The following is a 23,131-nucleotide window of genomic DNA, read 5'->3' on the forward strand; positions in this document are numbered from 1 at the left end:
CGGAATTTTCTCCACCACTCCTCCTTCCCCCCAAGTGATCTACCATCAGGGCTTGGCTACGACTTCTCTCCTAGCTTGTTTCTAGAATCCAAACTGGGCTACTAATTTCTACAAACTCCACTGAACAGAATGAGTTTCTTCCATCATTCTTAGCACACCTCTTGTATGACATCAAGCTGCTTCATCCAGTGACTTTCATTCCTTCCAAATCAATCAAAGACTTTTTCACTTCTAGTTAAATACCTTTGATTGCTTGATTCAAGCCTGGTTCACATCTAGATCATAATTTGACTGACTCAATTGGGCTCTCTGTGCTTATTGAAGTGCGGTACAAGATACCCCTCTTACATGCAGTGTTCCATACCCACAGACCATGATCTCTGCTGTGCCACCCTGGGCAAATAAGTTCTCACTGCCTTGGACAACTCTCTAAGACTATGTAGTTGCCAGTCTGTATGGGCAGAGAGGGTTTCCATACAGGGAGTTTACATTATGGATGGAATCATACGTTTACACCAAAAAACAAAAACAAAATGTGCCAGGCACTATACCAGATGATGAGGATACACAGGCAAAAAATGAAAAGTCTCTGCCCTCAAGGAGCTTATATTCTACAAAGGGGGAACAAGAGTATACAGAGCAAATAACAGAAAATAAATACAAAATGATTTGGAGAGGTGATGGGGAGGGGGAGGGGAAGAAGCACTAACTGAAAGAGCAAAGAAAGGCCTCTTGTAGAAAGGGCTCCTTGAGCTAAGCCTTGGAAGGAGTTAGGCCTTCTTAAAGGCAGAGGACAGACATTCTTTGGTCCCAATGCCTCATTTTACAGAGGAGGAATTGAGGCAGGCCCAGTGAGAGAAAGGCATATAACCAAGTCCTGAGCTAGTTAGTGACAGAAGCAGGACTTTTCAGAAGGTGTCCATGGCCCAGTGAGTGCCCTTCCTGCTTCTTCCCTGCCGGAATTTGGTCCCCTATTCTGACAAGCATCCTTCTACTTCCCCAGGTTCTCCCATGAACATCATCCTTGACTCTTCTCCCTCTTCCCAAACCTCCATATCCAATCATAGAAAGCAATTATATTGAAAGTTATAAAAATAAATTTTTTGTGTGTGGGGGGGAGGCAGAGTCAAGTGACTTGTCTAGGTTTATAATCTAGTAAGTGACTGAGGTCACATTTGAACTCAAGTCCTTCTCACACCAGGGCCAATGCTCTATCCACTCTGCCACCTCGCTGCCCCCCAAAACACTTCTAAAAAATAAGTTCCTAAAGTGCAGGTTAACACCCCTTTCTCCCCCCCGCCCCAAATCAAGGCTAGAATTGCCAAAGAGATGGAGAACTGCCTTGCTAAAGGTCATTTTCTATTTCAGTATCACAGGTCTAGCTCCTATCCTTATCTGTTTACATAAATCCTAGTAGTTTTCCCTATTAAAACATATGTGGGATTATTTCACTGCTTCCCCTGGCACATAATAGGTGCTCAATAAATATGTTGTTCCAAGTTTTCAGTTGAGTCTGACTCTCTGTGACCCTATTTGGGATTTTCTTGGCAAAGATACTAGAATGATTTTCGTTTTCTTCTCCAGTTCATTTGACAGATGAGGAAACTGAGGCAAACAGGGTAAAGTGACTTGCCCACGGTCACACAGCTAGAAAGTGTCTGAGGCTGGATTGGAACTCAGGAGGACGAGTCTTTCTGACTCCAGGCTGGGCACTCTATCCACTACCCCACCTTAATCCATGATTTTATCTACAAAAAAAAAAAAAAATTCAAAGCCGATCAAAAAACCATAACGGCCAACTCCATTCTAACTGTAATACATTCTGTTGTGGAAATTGTGATTTAAAATATGGCATCATACTTTTTTTTTTTATCGTACTTTTTGAGAGATTAGAGGGTTGGATTAAATTATCACTAGACTCACTCTGAATTTAAAGATGGCAGGAGTTCAGGAAGACACTTATGTGGAGTAAAGCCTTCCAGATAGCTCATCCATTCGGTGTGTGAGGGTGAATCCTTAAGGGAAGAGGAAAAGTCCCAGATGCTCATTGCTCATTAGGAAAAGTCCTCAGGTTCTCCCTCAGTCTCAGAAGACCTAAATTTAAGACTTAGAATCTTGCTTCATCCATAAACTGAAGATCCCATTGCACTATCTTTCCTCTTAGGCAAGATGTGAGGACCCAAGGAGATGCATAGGGAAGCTATTTGCAAATGCAAAGTGCTGTTTTAGTGGACATCATTGCTGTCATCTGGTTTCTGGGACTAGTACTACCTCTTGAATCAGAGGAGCCAGGCTTGAAGCCCACCTCAGGTACTACTTGTGTGATGTTCTCCAAGATACACATCATCTCCCTGGGTCTGTTTCCATCTTTCCAATCATGATCCCAGTGAAGAGGCTGAGGATTGCTTAACGCATTGTGAAAACATTAGAACAACAGCTAATAGGAAGGACCAAAAAAACTACAAAACCCTGATACAAGACCTCAAGGCACATGAAGTCAGTCAGTCAGTCAGTCAATAAGCCTTTATTAAGCACCTACTATGAGCCAGGCACTGGACTAAGGGCTGGCAAAAACACGGTCCTTGCCCACAGGGAGGCTCACATTCTAATGAAGGATGGGGCATGTAAATATGTACGTAACAAGATTTATACAGAGCAGATGGATGGTAATCTCTAAGGGAAGGCACTAGTGTAAGGGACAAATTGTCAATGGCTTCGAAAGCACCAGAAACTATTATTGCCAGTTAGGCAGACCCTGATCACATCATGGAACCCTGGACCACCAGTAAAAGTTACTGTCATTTTTTCTCTCTTAATGGGCAGTAAAGTATGAGAATTATTTTTAAATAAAGATAAAAGATATCAAAATTAAAGTCTTAGTGCTTAAAAGAGCCAAGCTTTATCTGAAGAAAAAAACAAAATAACAAGAAATATGTGAACCTTTAGCCTGCAGTCACATAAACAAATGGGCTGGTAATGGTTCTTCCTTTTAAATATAACTTACCTTCGAAGACAGGTAGTTCCTATTGGAACCATTTCTTTCCATTCCCCAAATTAAATACCCAAGAGCCCTCTACTGTTGGAATACTATACTTTATTGTTTTTAATACAGTGATACAAATTATACAGGTTGGTTACAGAAGAGAAACTAGCAATAGGTTATATAGAATGAGGTACGTACTATTTGTTGTGTTTTAATTAATTTCCAGTATCCACAAAAGGAAGACTCTAAGAAGCTAGGAATACACATAAAAGCCTGCCAACCTCACATAGTGAGAAACAAAGAAATGCCCACTCCTGTACCAGACAGAAACTTCACAACCTGGTCTTCGGTTTGGCCTGAAGTCAAATGTCCTGTGACAACCACCCTAGTCTTATGAATTCTAAGGGGGTGAAATGTCATGTGGCAGAAAGAGACTAGATTTGCAATCAGACAACTTAGGTTTGCGTCTCATGTGCTACCTGCGACCTTGGGAAAAACCACTTCCTCTTGGTCCATTTCCTGCTCTGTAAAATGATGAGGTTGGACTTGGTTGGCTATCTAAGCCTCTAAGGCCCATCTAGCACTGAATCTATGACTGGTCAATGCCATTCGGAAAAGAAAAAAGATAAATGCTCAGATCCTTTAGGGTGCCACTGATGGCCTTTCCCCACCTACCCCATCATTTGGAGAGGTTATTTCTATGCATTAGCGTAAGCATATAGAGGGAGGCAGGCTCAGTGGCTGTGGGAATATGTAAATATACCAACCACATATACTGAATGGAGTCCTAAGGATCTTGCTCATCTGTTTTCTATTACAGACTTAACTATGAACCTGAGGAATGCATTGTGTCTAATTTTTGGTCCCCAGATAACTTTCCCAACAGTCATTTGTTAAATAGCAAGTTGGAGGGAAGGGACATGAGACAAGGCATAGTCTTGGGTTCAAGTGTTCCTCTGACACAAAAGGGCTGTGGGACTGGATAGGTGGGTACTTTAACCTTGGTGCCACTGGGCAACTCTCTTAAAAGATTCCAGAGCAGATGCCAGTTTTCAGAGGTGTACAGTTTTCAGAGGTGTAAAGTTTCCTCACTGGATTCTGATAACAATGTAATCACAGGTACAGATTTCCCCACTACCACCACCAAAAAAAACCCAAAAAAACCCAAGTATCGAATTTCAAGGGAAGTATCAATGCCAAATTATTAGAAGGGCTTTGAAGAATTAGAAACTGCACAACATTCAAAATTCAGGCTGTCATGCTGCAAATTTAACAGCTATCAAAGTGGGGGGAAAAATAAACAAAAAAATTTCCTTTTCTCTTCATTGTTATTGTTTCTCTCAAGATCTTGTTAATTGGGCTTGAGGTTTAATTAGTCCCAAGGAAGAAACTGCCAGGGGACTTTCTGTACCTTTCCCATCCCTGGGAGGCCCAAGTGGTCTGTTAAAGACTGAGCACCTGCAATTCCTCATTCTGTTTCCTTGCCATACATACGCATCAAACATAGCTCCTCCCACCAGCTCAGACTTTCCACAGGGACAAGCTGCTTTTGGAAGACAACACTCATTTTTAGGTGGACTCTTTAGCCATGGGTCAGGATAAGAGGTTCTAAGAACTTCCTGCTAGAAGCTAGAATTCAAATCTGTCGTTGCTCTAGAAGAACACGGCCAAAAGCAAATTGCCCAGATTTAAGACTGATACTAGGGTATCCTCTTGGGAGATATGAGGACTTTGGTCGGGCAGACAGGGCCAGCGTTGAACTTCTAAGATTCAAAGAACTTCAATCAATACACCAACAACCAGTGGTGCTTCCCATTCAGCTCGAGTAGCAGATCACAATGAAGTTGCATCTAAATTATAATTTAATCCACTCATGTTACTGGAAATGGTGTTGAGAGCATGAAACATCCTAATTGCCATTTTCACCCCAAGATTTTGATTTCTGCACTGTTGCTTCTCAACGCAAAGATCTGTAGCAATTAATATCCTTTAGTAGATAAGCAATGGGTTTCCTGAGCCAGAATTACCTGCAGGACCATGCATTCCCTCTACCCAGATGCAGAAAAACAAAGTTAGAGGGAAGTCATTTTCCTGTCTGGAGGAAAACTTCAGACTCATTCCCAGTCATGAAGGAATCCTGGAAGACTTTGGGCTACATGAGGGTTTTAGCCTAAGTGACCAAGTGCTCCTCTCCAGCTCTAAAGTCCTATAGAAATTCATCACAATTCTTTAGCTTTTTTCTAAAACTTTCTCCCATTTACCACGGTAACCACACAAGTGGGTTTTAGGGTATCAGAACCTGGGGTTCCTAGACAGGGGCTCTTTTCATCTTTTGATGAAGGCTGACTTTTCCAGTACTAGTAAGAACATTTTGACTCCTGGGACCAACCTTTTCCTTGAGTCTAGGGGGGTAATTTCTCATCAAGCAGCCAAAGGGCTGCTTTAAACTGCACGAACTGTTCCTGATCTCTCTGGGCCTCATTTTCCATCCCTGTCAAATAAGGGGGAGCTAAATCAGATGACCCCCAAGACTGCTTTCCAGCTCAGTCTACGATCTTGTTAGAAAACAGAACCTACATCAAGGAGAGAAGCTCTCTCTGGATCAGGCACATTCATTATGCACCTTGAACTTGGTTAAAAGGCTGAAACATCTCATAACTAAAGGAAACCAGAAGTTTTTGACTTAATGACCAGACAATCAAGTTGCAAGGGTCTTCTTCCCCTCATTAAAAATGAAACACTTCTCACTACCAGTTTCTCTTTTTCACCAGGGTACAGTCATTTAAAGGGGACAGAAAGCTTTTAACCTTCCCAGGAAGGTAAAATCAAAGAATGGGCAATGGTAAAAAGGGTGGCAGGGGAAATCTTGACAGCTGGTTAGATAAATGCCTGCAGGAAGTGAACCAAATGATATCTTGTGCCTTATACCAGGTGATGTCCCAGGTCCCTTCCTGCTCTGAGCCTGGGGCCTTATCAACTTTTAATGTCCTTCCAAGCACCTTTGTAGGAACAGCAGCTTCTCAGGGCATCACACAATTCCACCTGCTTTCCCCTAGGTTTCCTGGCTAGAAGGCAATTTATTTCTCAAGGTTTCCTTTACCTGACATTGATAACGAGGCTTAAAGCTCTTTAATCACTGCTAGGTTAAAAAAAAATCATATTGAAGGGGACCTTCCAGGAGGTCCATCAACTTGCAACAAGTTACAAAAATCCAGGCCAATTACTCTGAAGTTCTACCTCGAATACCTGAGGTAAGTCAGATTTGAAATTTTTCTGATCATAAAAACTTCTCACATTTTAAAAAGGAATTCTTGTTACCTCCTCCCCATGCCACTCTATCACCATTTTCTAGCCCAGAGCTATCACTAGATTACACCTGAAAACTATGTTTCTGTCTGGTAGAAACAGCTTCTTTTCCAACTTCAGAAAAAAGGGAGATAGCGTGGACAAAAAGCCAAAATGAGGTTTGCTACGATTTAATTTCTAGCTTTTTAATTCATTTCTCATTAAGTTTTCTGCCATTTTCCAATGTCAAAGTAAAAGTCACAACAAATGTTACAAATAATTTAAAATGGACCTCTTTCAAATAAAAACTAGCTAACATAAGTTTTAGCAACAATTTATGGTTTGCAGCTGAAAAACTGAGGGAGACTTCTATATAAATAAAGACCGCATTAAAATATTACTTAAGGTTTTCTTTTATTTAAAAGATCATTCACAAAATACCATATCCATAAATTTACTTTCTGTCATGAAGCAGAATGGCTGAAGTGTTTGGAATTCCATTCTCACATTTAAAATGCAACTGGATTAACCAGAAGTTGGGACTTTTGCTGCTGTTGGTGTTAATCTTTTCCACATTGAAGATGTAAGTAGGTCATCTGAAAGCATCCGTTTTGATTACAACCACATAATGCATGTCTTTCTTAGATTACGTGTTGGTGTTACACAAATGGTTTCTTATCTTAGGAGCAGAGAGTATGACAGGTGGAGAGAAAGAGTAAGGGAAGAAAGCAGGAAGCAAGAAAAGAGGAGGAAGGGGCCTGGAAATTGCTGTAACTGAGAAACAAAGAGAACAGTAAGTAGAGCCAGGAATCAGGAGTCACAGCAATCAGACTGAGCTAAGTGGCTGAAACCCTGACGTTGCTGGCTTCCCCCTAGCTACCATATGCCCAACCTGAAAGCTTTGCCTTTTATTCTCTTGAATATTTTGCAAGTGGAAAGGTACCTCTCCCCTGACGAGCCTTCAGGTTCTAAGAGGTACAGGTCTTCAACATTAGTGCTACCCATGAGATGTTTCAAGGTTCTTGACGAATCTCAATGAGACACAATATCGCCAGATCCTAGAGTCAGCTCTCCTGACCCATTTAAAAAAATGAAGATGGGGAGTACAGCATCTCATTATTGACTATTTACACTTGGGGACAAAGAAATACTGGGGCTGGATGCAAAATATGTGGCCAAGGGTAGTAAGTTTTACACTCTTTCCAATGTAACACAAAGTCAATTTTATCTGTATAAACCTGCATTTAAAAGTTACTTACCAACATGGAAAACTAAAAAAAATAGTGTAATTTTTTAAAAAGCAAAGATTCAATGAGCATTTTTTAATGTGCACATAGGCACAGATCCACACCACTGTGCAAGCCCCAAGCCCCCATCCCAGCTGACATAACAGCAGACTGCAGTTTGCAATAGTTGAACAAACACAACCCTCTAATCTGCCTAATCAAAGGAGTTCCCTAGTAAGAATTTGGGTTTGGGCAGAGCTACCATTGACAGACCAGTGGGAATGAAATGAATTAATCCTCTAGAGCAATATCCACTCTCCACATCACATCTAGAGATATATACTTTTAAATGTGATCCTATTCTGTCTCATATTATATCTGTTTACAGGAAGAAATTGGGGAGTGAGCGGTAAAAGAAACGCTCAGTGAACTGCTTGGAAGGGCTGTGCCAGTGTTTGATCCCCAGCCTTAGAGAAGGCATCCCATTCTCCACGGAGGTCAACAGATGGTCCAACCTGTTGGGGAGGTTTTTCCTATTTGCTTCTTTGGAGCCACAGCAACCCAGAACCAAACATGCAGGTCAGAAGAGAAGTGAGGGAAACCCAAAGGAAACAATATTGGAGTTTTAACAAAGTCTAACCAGTGTTTCTAAAGTAAAACAGAGAAAGCTAAGGAGGAAAATGGAGCAGCACCTCATCCCCAGGAACTCCTTCCCCTGCCGAAGATGGTAGCTTCATTCATCTGCAAGAAACCACGTGCTGCGATAACGAGAGGAAAACAGGGAGGGGAGGAGAGGTGGAGAAGGGAAGGTAGGGGGCCGAGGCGGTGGGGGAAAAAAACAGCACAAAACAGGCACTAGATACAGCAAAGCCAAGAACGTACTAAAAACCACTTGTTAACAGCTGACATGCATTCACAAGCTCTGTGTTTTCAGTTTCAAGAAAGGAGGAGGACAAATGTCAGGTGGCAGGAATGGTAACTGCAGGGTTGACGTCCAGAGTAATGAACTCTGCTGCTGTCTTGCTCAATAATTCTCCCCCCCGTTCCCTCCCAACCTCAAGCTCATTCTTGCTCTTTGTGAACCACTTCCTCTCGGGGCCTGGCTCCGCCGAAGATAGCCGAGTTGGGATTGGCTACTTGATTGAGGGGGGTAGCAACTGTTCGAGGTTTAAGCTGAAGTCGGGGCCTCTGTGCTCTTTCCTCTGGAAAAAGAAATACAACAGCATTTATAAAGCATGATTCCCTGGTCAAGAAATTATGATCACAATGACGGCCTGGTACCAGATCACTTCACTCACAGTAAAAACTACAGATACAAGAGAGCACCAATGGTCAGGTGTTTCTCCCATTAAAGGGCAAACTCAAACCTGACTAGGGAGTGACAATTCTTTTTAAGAGCTGTGGGTCTTAAAGACTCACTGCTTGCATATGGCAGTTACTGGCAGATCTATGGCACAGCAGCATTATACCTTCTGTTGGTTCTCTGAAATCCATTGAAGAGCCCCGAAGGGGTGGTCCATCTCTAAAGCGACTCCCCATTGGGGGACCACCTGTTCGCCGGTCACCTGGGCGACTGCCTCCACCCCTGCCTCCCAAGAAGTCATCCTTGAAGCCTGGAGAAGGGAGAAGTGAAACATCAGAAAACTGCTCAGGTCCAGCACATCCTAAGTGCATCCTTATCTGAAGTGGGGCTGGTAAGGACTGGACCTGTGAATGGCCTGGAGAAATCCTACAGAAGGAAACTAAACTACCTCTGTAGGTCAGCATACTCCTGGTGACCTGTGTCTTTAGAACTGCCTAGAGCAACAGGGTCAAATTCAAATACAAACAGATCCCTACAGGTTGCATGTTGATTTAGAAAACCACAAATGAACAATATCCATGTTGCATTATATTTTTACTTATCATCAAACATTTCCGAATTAAATTTTCATTAGCAGTCTGAGGGCCCTGAGCTCAGGAGAGGTTAATCTACTTGACCAGGATCCCAAAGCCAGCAAGGATGTGTGGAAGGTAGGCTCTCTACCCACTAGGCCACAGCATGCACTCTAGAGCCCAAAGAAAACGAGCCCCAAATTCAGTCTAATATGAGATCTCTAGGAAAGTGCACCTAATTTCTGTCTCCAGAAGATAGCACTTTGCATTTCTCGACTTAAGTTGCTGTAGTACAATAACCAATTTGAAGCTTCTTACATCTGTGTGCAAAGGGAAAGTGACAAAGGTGCCACTGAGGACTCCCTGAGCTTATGGCAGTGAGAATGGGGTCAGGAGAGGTCCCAAGGAGGGCTTATGTTGTTTCACGATGGATAAACCTCAAAGGAAAGGAAATCTAGAAAATCTTGACAAAGAAAAGGTCAACAGAAAAATTTAAGGTTCACCATAAACTTTCAAATGCCTTCTCTCCATATACAGCAAAGTCATTTTGTCAGCTGGAAACCAAACTTGGAAACCATTCTCTATTGAAGAGTATTTATTGCATAAGTTTATCAGGTAAACCCCTTTCTTTTGATCACAAATGTATAGAAAAAAACATGAAAACCGCTGCCACAAAGCACTGCATTTCTAAGTTTCTCATTAGTTTTTTTTAAAAACAGCTGCTGTGTAGATCAAATGCAACACCCCTTATGCTTCTCCACAAAAAGCCTTCTGTTATGAAAATCACAAAACTAATTTTGAGATGTTGCATTACAGTCTTTACTTCATTTCAGAAAACTTATTTTCTGAACAGTTTTGAGGAGCTGAGGTTTGGGCAGAATTCTTTTCTATAGGTCAAACATTAAGTGCTTCCTATATGAAAGACATACCATGAGTTCCAAAATGCTCCTAGAATCTTCAAGTTACAAAACCAACACCAACATACAGAAGGATCAAATGTTACTTAAATAATTTTTGAGATAGTGTGAAGTTGGCATGTCTTTAATTCTTAGCAAAAATAATTTAGGAAACATGGTATTAAAGTGGGTGATTTTCTTAAACAAATGTCACCAGCACACAGCTAAATGAGTCTACTTCAAGAGTTAAACACTGAGGAGCCAGGCCTGCCAGTTAGGACGGTGTCCCCTGCAGCGAGAAGATGATCCCCTGAAGAGCTTTTGGACTAAGAATAGATCCAGTGCTGATGGACAGCTCCACAGAGCCAACTAGCTGGGTGTACAACACCCAGAGCAAGTAACCTCAAGAGAGGCAGATCCTCCCTCACAAGTAAAGGTTTTGAAAACTATAGGCCAGAGAGCTTCCCTTCACTTTCTGGTATAATTTAGTGAACACTTGTCTAGAAAGGGAAGCAGTGATTACAAAAAACACACACAGCTTAATTAAGAACAATTCATCATATTATTCTTTTGGACAGTTTGCTGTTCTGTTGTTTCAGTCCTGACTCTCTATGCATTCCTCTGTCCACCCCCACCCCACCCCCCTTAGGGTTTTCTTGGCAGAGATACTGGAGTGAGCTGCTATTTGTCTCTCCAGCTCATTTTACAGATGAGGGTTACGTGATCTACCCAGGGTCACACAGCTAATAACAGCCTGAGGTTAGATTTGAACTCAGGTCTTCCTAATTCCAGGCCTGGCATTCTATCCACAGCACCACCCTACCCTGGTGCCCTGCTGCTACTTTACTAGAAAATCAGGGGATTGCAGTAGGTATCAGTTTTCTACAAAACATTCCCCAAAGACATGCTTTCCCCTCTGGGGAACAAAAATCATATGGTCTAGACATCACTAAGATCTACAGTGGAACACCTGAGGAATCTGTGCTTGGCCTGATGCCATCTAACATTTTTATTAACGACAAGAATAAAGGTAGGGATAGTATGCTTAGTAAATGTTTAGAAGAAACAAAGCTAAAAAGCCTGCCTAGCCAATACAAAAAATGACAGAACATTGACCAAGGTATCAGGAGTGGAATTTAAAAGGATGGAGTCCAATAGAAGTAAATATGAAGTCTTAGAATAACAAAAAAAGCTTCATGTGTTGGGGGAGGAGATGGTGAGAAAGTTGGGATACCTGGCAAGGACAACTGTGGGACTGAGCACAGGGCAGCCAGAAGGGTAAAAGCGATCTTATGCTGCACACAGGGAGAAGCAATTTCCAGGGACAGGGAAGTGATGGGCCTGCTGGGCAGACCAAATGTGGGACACTATGCTCATTTTAGGGCACATATTTTAGCAAAGACACTCACAAGATGGAACATTTCCAGAATGGTGACAATTGAAGAATGTTCTATGAGCTAGGGCTATCAGTCCTGGAAAAGGGAGAGCATGACAGAGGGCTCTTCTATGGATGGGGTGAGGGCTTCCAGCTGAGCTGCTTAAACCCCAAGATGGAATGAAAGGTGCAGGAAAGACTTCCTGTCCGATGGAAGTGGGGGCCTGGGGCAAGAGGGCCCCCTCACAGTGTTAGGGGGTGGCTTGGTTGAGCTTCAACATTTTTTTATTCCAAGTCTACCCTAACAAAATAACCTAAGTCTTACCTTGGAAGACTCTGGGCTACATGTATATTTGATGAACGGAAACACTGAAATCTTATGAGATAACAAAGCAACCTCAAAACCATCAGATGTGAAAACTCAGGCTAACAGGACAAAGGTGTTTCTGCTGCAGCTTCCACTGAAGAAGCAACTGCTCTGAGTAATTCCCAAGCAGCTGCATTTGGAGAAAAGCCTTGTGGCATGTTTCAGTCAGAGACTAGCTTATTCAGGTTTATTACATTACACTGCATTTTTATGAATAAGCTCGTTTCTGATTGGTTGGGATTATGGGGGGAAGGGTTGGGGCTGGTTTTAATCCCTGAAATTATTCAGCCTTCTACTAAGTGGGGATGGCTGTATTTATTTAAAAACCAAACAATTTGGTTAAATGGCTGCTGAGAACTAGAAGGGAGCCAGAGTCAGGCACTTGATCCTGATGAGCTTAGAGAAAGGCCTCTCATGGGCAGCGTTCTGTTTGCACAGTACTGGCAGCCTGGGACATCATCTTCCCCACCCTCAACTCAAGGAACCAATGACAGGTGACAAGCACAGATTGACAAGAAAACATGTAGGAGCCGTGGATATAAAGGCAACAGGTTAAGTGCAAGAATTTAAATCTAATACCAGAATTAAAGTCATCCCGGGAGTCCCATCCACCTCTAGATTCTCGAGAACCGCCCATTCCTGAGGAGAGACAAAGAGAAAATTGTTTGTCCTCAATGTGGCAAGAATTCATTTTAAGACCTAGATGACTTTAAAAATGGAGAGAAGCTAACCAGCAAACGAAACCAGTAAAACCCGAGCACTGGTTGGCTGGTGATTACAAGGACCAAGCTCAGTTATTCACTTCCCACTTCAGGAAATGAGTCGATGTTCTTCTGTGCAGACTGGGGGCAATGGGCATCAGCACACAGACTCAGGTCATGTGCTCATCACTTTTGCTAAGCTATTCTACCTTTTATTTTCTGCCACAAGCAGTGGCCCACATCTGGACACAAAGGTGATGCACAGAAACCAAGAAACGGAAAACAGAAGTGATGAAGAAGCTGCCCAGGCTTGGCTAGCCTTGTCCTCAGACTCCAGAGTCTGTCATGCTGCACCCAAACTTAAAGCCTTTCTTGGCTGGCAGGACTGCCAGGGTGAACCTGCCTGCAGGCAGGCACTGCTGGACGGCCTCTACCCCTAGAGGATAGGCAGGTAAGGGATGAGATCTTTGGCATCTCTCATCTGCTGCACCCGTCGGGGGCAGAGTTGACTTGTCCCTGTGTGTGCTTGAGAATAAAATCACCGCCTACCCCTATGACTGGAGGATAGGGCCATGAACATCAAACCTCTATTGAAGGAAAGAAGGCAGCTCAGTTATCTCTCCTTTCTCACCAGCTGCACTACTTGGTGACGTCCCTCCCCACTACTATCTTCCTCTAAAGATTGTGTGCTCTTTGAGGGAAAAGACTGTCCTTTTTTGGTTGGTATTTGTTTCTCCAGCACTCAGCACAGTCCCTGGCACATGTGTTGCAGTTTAGTTTTCAGGAATGTTCAACTCTTCATGACTCTCGCTGGGGTTTTCTTGGCAAAGACCCTGGAGGGCTTTGCCATTTCCTTTTCCAGTTCATTTGACATATCAGGAAACTGAGGCAAGCAGGGAGAAGTGACATGTCCAGGGTCACACAACTAATATTTGAGGCCTTCAGGTCACCACTCTATTCTCTGCACCATCTAGTTGCCCTACAACGTCTGTCATACAGTAGGCACTTAATGTTTACTTAGCTGAGCAAAAAGGCTTCAATCCCTCCTGTCCGAGAGAAAAGCTCATTAACAGGCATCAAAACGCCCCAATAACAGACTATAAATGTTCTGACTCAGTGCAGTATGAGCTAAGCTTTTACAGTTAGTTTGTAAAGAATCACCTCTGTCATCTGGTCCACCTTTCCTGAATCCAAAGCCACCTTTATCTTGTTTTCTACCTTCGGCAATGTCCACTCGAAGTGACCGATCACCCAACAGCTGGTCATGAGAAAAAAGAGTGTAAGTAACCATATGAACAAAAAGTACTAGGAAACTAAGTTGGCAGAAATTAATCTGAAAATATACTTACTGCACCATCATAGGTCAAAGCTTCCTTAAGGGAATCCACCTCATCGAATTCTACATAGCAAAATCCTGTAAGAGAAATCCTCAGTTCATACTAGTATTTGTAGATTAACAATAGAGAGGTAAGTTTTCCTCTTTTCAACCTAGAAGGGCTTAAAACCCAGCCCCATGAGTAGACTGCTTCCCTCCACTTGTAACGGCCACTTCCAATCACCGTATTTACACTTTCACATGGCTAAAGTGGAAATGCTTTGTATGATTTATGTATAATACCTATCACTCTGCTTACTTTCTCAAAGGCTGGGAGAGGAGAAAGAGTGAGGGAATTCAAAACTCAATTTTTAAAAAATCGGCGGTTAAATTTATATGGCTTAAATTCTTTAAAAGATTAAAAAAATTTAAATTAAAATTTTTAAAAATTAAATAAATATTTTAAAAGATAAAAAAATATATATTACATTTTCACATGTTGACAGCTCCAGGCACTAGCATGTCTAGTCTTAATTATTTGGGACATAACAGTCCAACTTTAAGGGGAAGACCAGAAAGAGTGGCTTATTTTAGGCTGAGAATGTGTTTGCCAGTATAAACTGAAATCTTGGTTGGCAAAACAGAATAGAAAAATGCTAAAGAGTTTAGCAATGAGACCCCCCCCCCCCCCCCCCCACCATGAGAAAGGCCAATGCCTCACTTTCCAATCTTTTATTTGACTGTGATGTGCAGTAACTTAGGGGTAGGGACTAGGGGAACTGGAAGGACCCAAAGACTAGAAGAAGCCTGGAAGAAATTGACTCAATCAACCTGTAAAGATGGGATCTAATTGTCTCTAGATCTGGGCAAACAGAGCAAGAACATTCCTCCCCCCATAACCAGACCCACTCCCCAAGTGTCAAGGTAACTTCCATGAACTTAGCTTATTCTGTACCTAATTATCCTAATTTCTAATGCATTAGTTTTCTTCATGGTTAGATCACTTATAGAGTTAAATTTTTCAGAAAATATTACCTCAAAAATGAACACAGTGACAGCATTTTTGTCACTGCAGAGAACTAGAAACAACCTACATGTCCAATAGTAGAAAAATGGCTGAATTATGGCCTAAGGGCTACTATACTGGATCCAGATTCTGCCTCTGACATACTGGTGGTGTGGCCACTGGAAAGCACTCAAGCTAAGCCTCAGATTGTTTATTGTCAAATGATTAAAAACCCAAACAAACCAAACCCCAACATAGTTAGTACCCATTCCATCCCAGGGATGTTGGCAGGTTCAAATGAGACAAAGCTTTGCAAACTTTAAATTGCACTGTTAGTGACAGCTGCTATTATTACGATGATGCTTTCCTACTTTCAACAGTACGGTCTTCCATCTCCACAAAAGGCAACTGTGATTTTGTGACCCAACAATAAACACCTGTCACCTGTGATCATTCATTTCTTGACCACCTTTGAAGAGGTACACTAATTGGAGAGCAACCAGACTAGGGGAAGAAATCACATCATACAGGGCTCAGAGGAAGGCACAGACAGTTCTCTTCAAGGATGTGAAGGGGTACAAACTGAGGGGAAAATGAGGAGCCACAAGTGGAAGCTGAAGAGATGTACATAGGAGACTGATGTCAGGAAAAATTTCTGACCATGTGAGCCACTCTCCCCCTGCTGGGAGTCTTCTGGCCAAGGCTGGATAACGACTTGACGGTTCCCTCTCAGGTCTGGGCCAAAGTCTGCTGCTTTGCCCCCCGTTTCATGAGGCACTAGTGGAGGAATTCAGATGGGGCACCACCATGCAAGGGAGGCCCAATTCAATAAGCATGTATCTTGTGCCTAGTGTGGGCTGGTACGAGATCAGACCAGGCCTGAAGTTGCCAACTTAAAAACAGATGAAGTATAAACATTGCAGGGAGGTGGGGGCCCCCTCAGTCCAGCCCTGCAGCGAGCTCTGTGTGGTAAAAGCCTAGAGACCATTCGGAGCATGGGGGAGGGCACAGGGGAGCCAATGGCACAGAAGCAATAGCAATTATGCTCTGTTGGACTGGAATGTTGAGTATGTGAAATAAATCTGCAAATGCAGACAGTAGTCAGATTATGAAAGGCTTTAAATCCAGAGGAATATTTTATCCTACAGACAACAGGGAGTCATTTAAGCTTCTTGAGCAAGGGAGTGATACAGTGCTTTAGGAATATTGATGCAGCAGCTGGAGGAGGATGTTCTGGTGGCGTTAAATGGTGGTGAAAAATGGCATGTGAAGATGGAGAAGCAATGAAAAGGAGGCTAGATAAGACCAGCTTCAGGACAGAAGCCTCAATGTGTTGATATTAAGAAAGAAAAAGAATGAGGGGCAAAGTTAGGCCTGTGTGTCAGCCTCAGGGAAAAAGTCTCTGGACAAGGCTGAAAGGACAATGACCACCTGCTTCCAAAAGTCATCTAGACATCTGCCCCAGGAAGCAGGATATCGATGGAGAGAATTTTCAAGTCAGGTTTTAGCCTAATATAAATAGGCTCAGCTCCCTGATAATCAGGACAGCCTGCCTCGTTGGTATCAAGGTCCGCTCAAAGGGTATGGGGCAAGGTATGTAGAAAGAGGATTCCTACTTTGGGGAAGGGCTGACCTTTGAGCCCCATGATACTAACTGGATGCTTTTTTTATCTATGTAGATGTGTAAACTATGCAGACTATTCTACATATAATTTTAAAATGATTATAAATATTGATATACATGATACATAATGCTACATGATAATGATTCACCATACACTGATTACAAGCATTGATACAAGTCAAGAAGCATTTCTTGAGGGTCCTGGCTCTTCAAGAAGTGACACACTAACAGGAGAACACAAATAACTAGCTAGGCACACACCACATAGAGCAAGAGCAGGTGGAAGATAATTTCAGGATAAAGACATGAGCAAGTGAGGGTCAGAGGTCTAGGAAAGGCCTCCTGGGGAAGGCAGCATCAGAGCTGAGTCTCAGAGGAACACAAGAAATTTAAGAGGAGAGCACACCAGGCCTGGGGAAGATGCAGGGCCTCAAGGGGATGGATAGAGGGTCATGTGTGAGGAGTTTTGAAATTAAATAAGAGAAATGTCAATCACAAAACTCCTTGATTTTTCAAATTCCTTCCTTTCGAGTGTTCATCAAGATTTTCTGTTCATCCAATCATTTTCTAAGCATCTTTCCAGATTTCTTTCTGTTCTGTGATTTATCTATTGCTCAAATCCATGACATTTATGCACTAAAATTCAAACATGCTACTCCCCATGTTTGCAGGGCTGCCTGCTACAAAGGTCTCTGAGCAGATACTGGTTTGGATAACACTCTCTCAGGATAACCTGTCAAAAAGGGAAATACAACACTCATCACTTTCCAATGTCTGGCTTTCATGGATGTTCATTCAAGAATAACCTGTCAGGTTCTCCTTCGATTTGGGCACAAATGGTTACGTAGGACAGCACTCACCTGACCTCTTCTCATTCTGGATTCCCTTAAACCAGCCCTCTGTTAATGTGCTGGTTTCCTAGTCCCAAAGACCCCAACCTCTAGGCCTGGGAACTGTGGCTGGGAAGGAACTCAGACTCAGGCCTTGAAGTTTTAGGCGGAGCTTAAGATGAACACAATTGGCAGATCTTGGTAGCAGCAGGGTCTTACCTGCATCATTTTTCTACAAAGTTCCACTCTCTAAAAAGTGTGGATTTATTTAAGACTGCTACACAGGTCAAACACCATGACAACAAATGAAAATTTCTTTTTCAGATACTTAAAAAGCTGCATTCATTCTAGGTCCTCAAATGAAACCACATAGTATCCAAGCATACAGCCACAGTCACAAAGGAACAAAACACACTGTCAGGCTTAGAGAACTCTCACTGACCCTAAATAAACTTTCTGGATCACTTCACGAAGACATCACCAGTGGACTCCATTGGTGCTCCTTGGTACTCACCTTTAAATTTATCCGTTTCTTTATCTCTGACTAGTCGGACGCTCCTTACGCTGAGATCCTTGAAGATCGCATCTATGTCTCCCTGAACAGTATTGAAAGGCAGATTTCCTACATAGGCCGTGTAAGGGGGCTCTGTTGGCAGCTCCTTCTGACTCCGGGAACCATGGCCACCAGCACTACCACGGGACCTAAGAAAGACCAAACACAAGGTAAACAAGATGCTTGCTCTGACCTCCAGAGGGCAGGAATTATGACTTCTATTCAGTCCAGTTAACCTCCCAAGGGATTCAGAGTTGGAACCCTGCCCCTCTCCTCACTGAGAGGTCCCTCCCCAAAGTGAAGTGAATTTCCCAGGGTAACATGGCTACTAAGCACCTGAGTTGAGACTGGCTCAAGTCTTTTGAAGTCTGCTACTCTGGCCATTCTTCCAGCCTGGTACCATCCTGAAACTCATTTTCTTTTAATCTGGCATCCCCCCGGCAACTGAAGAACTCAATGACTTAAATGAAGATTCTACCATTTAGCCTTTCTCCTGCTACTGTGACAGGCTGACCAAAATACATTCTGTAAATTTACTTGTTTTGGGGGCAAATTAAATACACCACAACACCTGACCAACAGAAGCTTAACCCTTCAATGCTCTCTCTCACCCAAATTTACCGTAATAAAATTCATATCTTAAAATTCATATCTAAGTATGTATTTCTTCCTCAATCTTATTAGCTTTTACTAAGAAACCATGGCACAGACCAGTAATTAAAGACTAATTAAAGGTGAAGGATTGCAGTTTAGTGCAGGGGCTGCTGCTCTCAGTCTCCCTGTTGTCTAACCACAAGCTCAGGGACTAGAGGAATGATTTTATTTTCCATCTCTAACAGTCTGTACAGCTTTTTTTTGTTTTTTTTTCTGTTGGGAAAACACATAGAGAAATCCTGAATATTAAAAAAAAAAAAAGTGTTTGCCCTTTTAACCTTGCTGAAGGCAGGATCAGTAGAGTGCCAGAGTTCACCCATTCTGGTGGTCACTGAGTTATAGGACGCTAATCTAGCTTAGTCTGACCACAAGGGGCAGAACTGGTAACAAGGGCAAAGCACAAAAGTAAAAAGCTTAACACACCACCAACCCCAACTTAAAGCAATGACTGACCACTTCTCCAGGTTATTAAAAAGGGTGCTTTGATACACAGAAAAGAGATAGATCTCGAAATGGTATTGATGAAAATAGGATAAAAAACTTTTAAGGACTACAAATTTGAAGCTCTGTGACTATTTTTTACACAGCAGCAGAAAAGAAACTCAAAGCTTGGCATATCAAGAAGCTTGAATTCAGGTGACTGAGTGCATACTAAATGAAGAACATAAAAAAGTGTTTTGCTACTTCCCATTAGGTGCCTAGGAAGCCTGACAAACATAAACCCAACACACCAAGTTGCTGGCATTAAAAACAAACAGCTGGGCCCTGCTTCCATCCATCTACCGTTTCTACACTTGCTCTTTTCATAACCCTCCCTTCCATTAACCCAATGGCCAAAAATACCCGAACAGCTCAGCAAAGGGAACTCTCAAGTGTTGGTAATTTGGGTTCAGCCTCAAACCTGTGATTCTGTACTTGGCCAGGGCTGCTCCCCAAATGAAACACACAGTCCTTCACTAAGTGGGCGTAACTGGAAGCCAAACAGGCTAGGATGTAACATAAAGTTTTTAATCCAAAGGCCCAATAGGCACTTATACCTCAATCAAGTGCAATCAATGAGGAGGTTTGATATACTCTACAATAGCCTCAAAGATATCCGATGAGATAATACATATTAATGTAGTTTAGGAACCTTAAAGTCACACACACACACATCTGTATTTGGAATTTTATGAATCCTGAAGTGCTTTAATGCATATCATCTCATCTGATCCTCACAACAATCCATTAAAGGAGATGCTATGCTCTTAAACTGTTGAGGAAACCATGGCAAAGAAACGTCAGTGAGTTGTGGGCCCATGGCATGCCATGATTATTCAACGTCTACCCAGAGCTTCCTGGCACCAGTCAGTATTCTAGCCTTTCTACCACAGGGCCTTTCAATTAATTTTAAAAGAAATTCCTGGCTGCCATTGAACACAGGTCCTCACGCAAGTAGTGCAGCTCCTTTTATCGTGTCTGGTCTTTCAGGGTTCTGGGAGGCGCTCAGGCTAACAGGGTCACTGAGTCAGGCCATATCAAAGGTGGGCCTCAAACCAAGTCTGCCTGATTTTAGTTGGCTCCCATCAGTAAGGCTGCCTCTCACTTACTACTGGGTTCATCCATACAGAAGACTTAACAAGTCAATACTATCCTGCCTCCAGAGGGTATTGTCATTTTTACAAACAAGAGGGGAGAATTCAGTGCCTTCTCCCTGGATTTCTGATTTCCCTGATCTAAAGGTAGACTGGGTATAGATGTTGTATCTTCCTGACTAGACCTCAAATGCCTAGGTTTAACAGCTGTATACATTAGAGACCACGAATTCTTAACCATTTTTGTGTCGTGTTACAAAGGAAACCAAAGATAATGAAATAGTTATTAAAATTACAAATTATCTTGCTTGCCCTAAAGGCTGGCATCTGTTTAAATTTAATAGTTTTCATCAACCTGTATGCTACAATGACTGCAAATTTACTAACTGAAATGTCTAACCTATACTTGTAAGATGTCAAACATAATAATATAGCTTTAAAATTTGAGAAGATGAAATGTATGTAGTTTGGAATCTAAATCCAACTTTAAATGCCTCTACTATCAAAACAAAACAAAAACAAAAACAAAACCCCAAACCTCAACTCTCTAACTTCTAATGAGTAAAAGTATTCTCCAAATGCAGGCTAGTAACAGAGGGGCCACAATGCATCAGGACATGAAATCAGCTGAAATAAATATTCAACTAAAAGCATTATAAATGAATGACAACTGAATCTGTCAAAGAAACTCAATGTCATTGCTCAACCCTATTTGGGATAAAGAAAAAAAAAACACTTCAATATACAAGGACAAATTAATTCCCAACGGCAGACTGCTACATAGTTTTTCATGATTTCAGAGTCTGTGGCAAATTCATTTCTGCCACTAAAGTCTTGAGATTTCCTTTCAAGTAGTAAGGCATTCTTTATGTTAATGACAACTGGTTTTTAACAAGATACTCTAGACAGTATTGATCCAAAACTTTGCAAATACCTATACAGAAAGTATAACTTGCTATAGCAGACTTTTGTGATATGCTAAGGCAAGCATGCATACAACAAAACCCCAAACTACTTTAGTTTCTATTCTTAGGTGAATCCTTCATCCCAGGAGATTGGGCATTTCCTTCAAAATTAATATAACTCATTAACATGCCACAACTTCTCATTCTGCTAACTCATCCATATCTTTCTACCAGTGTGAAGATGCACACATGCAAGGGGAAATACCCCACATTTTAAAATGTTTTCAGATGCAAAGGAATAAGTTGGCTTTTTTTCCTCTCAAAAAGAAAACAGGTCACATTTCAAACAATGCTTGGAAAGGCAGTTGGGCAGGGCTATGGGAAATTCCCCTGAGGCCTGCATCCCAGTTTTATTGATTTCTACTGAGGACAATTTCCTGAAAAACAAACTCACAGCTACATGAATGACTATTTATGAAAGGGAACCCAACATTTATCTATGTTTTCATCAAAAGGCATTAATTATTGTTTAGAGACTACAGGAGTGAAACACTGGCTGAATAAAGAGATCTTAAAAAGGGTTAACTTCTGGCTCTGTGGCCTCAGGTCAGTTTCCTGAATTCTCTGGACTGAGTAAAAAGGTCTCCAGATTGAGTGCCTGCTACACAGATGATCCTGATGACACTCCCCCTCCCCCCAATGCCCTGGTGGGCACTTTCTTGTTCAATGGTTTTATCTAATTCTCTGCACATTTCTGGATGACCCACTTTCCCTCCTGGGTTGTACATGCCCTGTGTGTACAATGTGACATCGACACCTTGCACCCATGTCTCATCTTTCCACTGCCTTTTGGGGAGTGACACCTGCAACTGACTTTTTTGAGAACCAATGTTCCATAGTTTGCAACCATGTAGAATCAATGGGAGAAAACGGGTATTAAAAGCTGAGCCCATGCAGACACAAGCAGCTTAAGTTCACTAAAGGCACTATATGATGTCCCAGAATCAACCCAGTCTTCTCTCTCTTAACACCTGTGGCTGGCTTGCCTGTCAACATGCACTGCCAGTCCAGAGCACATATACATGGATTACTTCAACAGGTACCTGCCAGTTACACATTATCTGGCCACCAAAGGCTTGTGCTCTGGCTTGTTTTCAATGTGGATGGTTTACAGCCTCATTCCAGGTCTAACATGTAGTTAGTTACATCTCATCTACAAATAAGAACCTCTGGATAGTGCCGCCATCCACGGTACACAGCAGGTGCTTATACTTGTTCTTTCTCTAATCAACAAAGAACCTACAGAGGCTGCCCTTCAGGACACTAATGACGGCCTCTGCTAAGTACAACACTTCCCTGCATGGCAAGGAGGAATATCAGTCACGTGTCAGATTTTTGTATAATTTTAACACACAAGGGAGATACCTTTAAGAATGACTGTTTTTGTCCCACCCTGTCAAACACATTCTCAAAACCAACACAGAGACACCATGGGATGTTCTATTCCCTATAATCACTAACTGTATAAATGCAAATGTGTAATCTGATGTAGAAAAAGCCTGAGTGCTCCCTCTCCTGTTCTCAGCAAGAATTTTTCTGATGAGTGGATAGACTTCTGTTACAGATTTTAGATATGTGAAGACAAAGCAGTTGTTGATGTCCTCTGAGTTACATTTTTAAGGGGGAGAATCACATAAAATTACTGTTCTTCTTTCCTTTGAATCTTTGCCTCGGAGATACCTTAAAAACAAAGCCCTAAGCACTTTGAGAATTAAGCGCAGACTTTTCCTCGTGCATCTGGACAGGTCCAGGAATGCTTCTGATGTCATCTCCCCTCTTCACTCAGTACATCAGAAATGGGCACTGAATCCCTGGGGGTGCCATGATTTGGTTTCATTTATCTGTTATCTTCCATCCTCCTCCTTTCATTTATTTCACAAATAAGCTTGCAACTCTAAAAGC

At 42.1% G+C, this 23,131-nt stretch overlaps 1 protein-coding gene across 4 annotated transcripts in view; it reads right to left on the reverse strand.

Moving 5' to 3' along the window:
• Positions 1-6,663: 6,663 nt before the first annotated feature.
• The window catches only part of EIF4H (eukaryotic translation initiation factor 4H), a 37,501-nt gene continuing 21,033 nt past the window's right edge, over positions 6,664-23,131 (reverse strand). For 3 of the 4 annotated variants that reach the window (XM_072640184.1, XM_072640183.1, XM_072640182.1), the window contains 6 exons: positions 17,998-18,185; positions 14,058-14,122; positions 13,870-13,966; positions 12,587-12,646; positions 8,964-9,107; positions 6,664-8,696 (listed from right to left, as the gene is read on the reverse strand). In XM_072640184.1, coding sequence (XP_072496285.1) covers positions 8,557-8,696; positions 8,964-9,107; positions 12,587-12,646; positions 13,870-13,966; positions 14,058-14,122; positions 17,998-18,185 — 694 coding nt within the window. In that variant the 3' untranslated portion in view covers positions 6,664-8,556. The remainder of the gene's footprint in view (positions 8,697-8,963; positions 9,108-12,586; positions 12,647-13,869; positions 13,967-14,057; positions 14,123-17,997; positions 18,186-23,131) is intronic. The other variant, XM_072640185.1, reaches the window with a different exon arrangement.

The sequence above is a fragment of the Notamacropus eugenii genome, chromosome 2 (genome assembly GCF_028372415.1).
Source record: "Notamacropus eugenii isolate mMacEug1 chromosome 2, mMacEug1.pri_v2, whole genome shotgun sequence".
Taxonomy (NCBI): Eukaryota; Metazoa; Chordata; class Mammalia; order Diprotodontia; family Macropodidae; genus Notamacropus; species Notamacropus eugenii.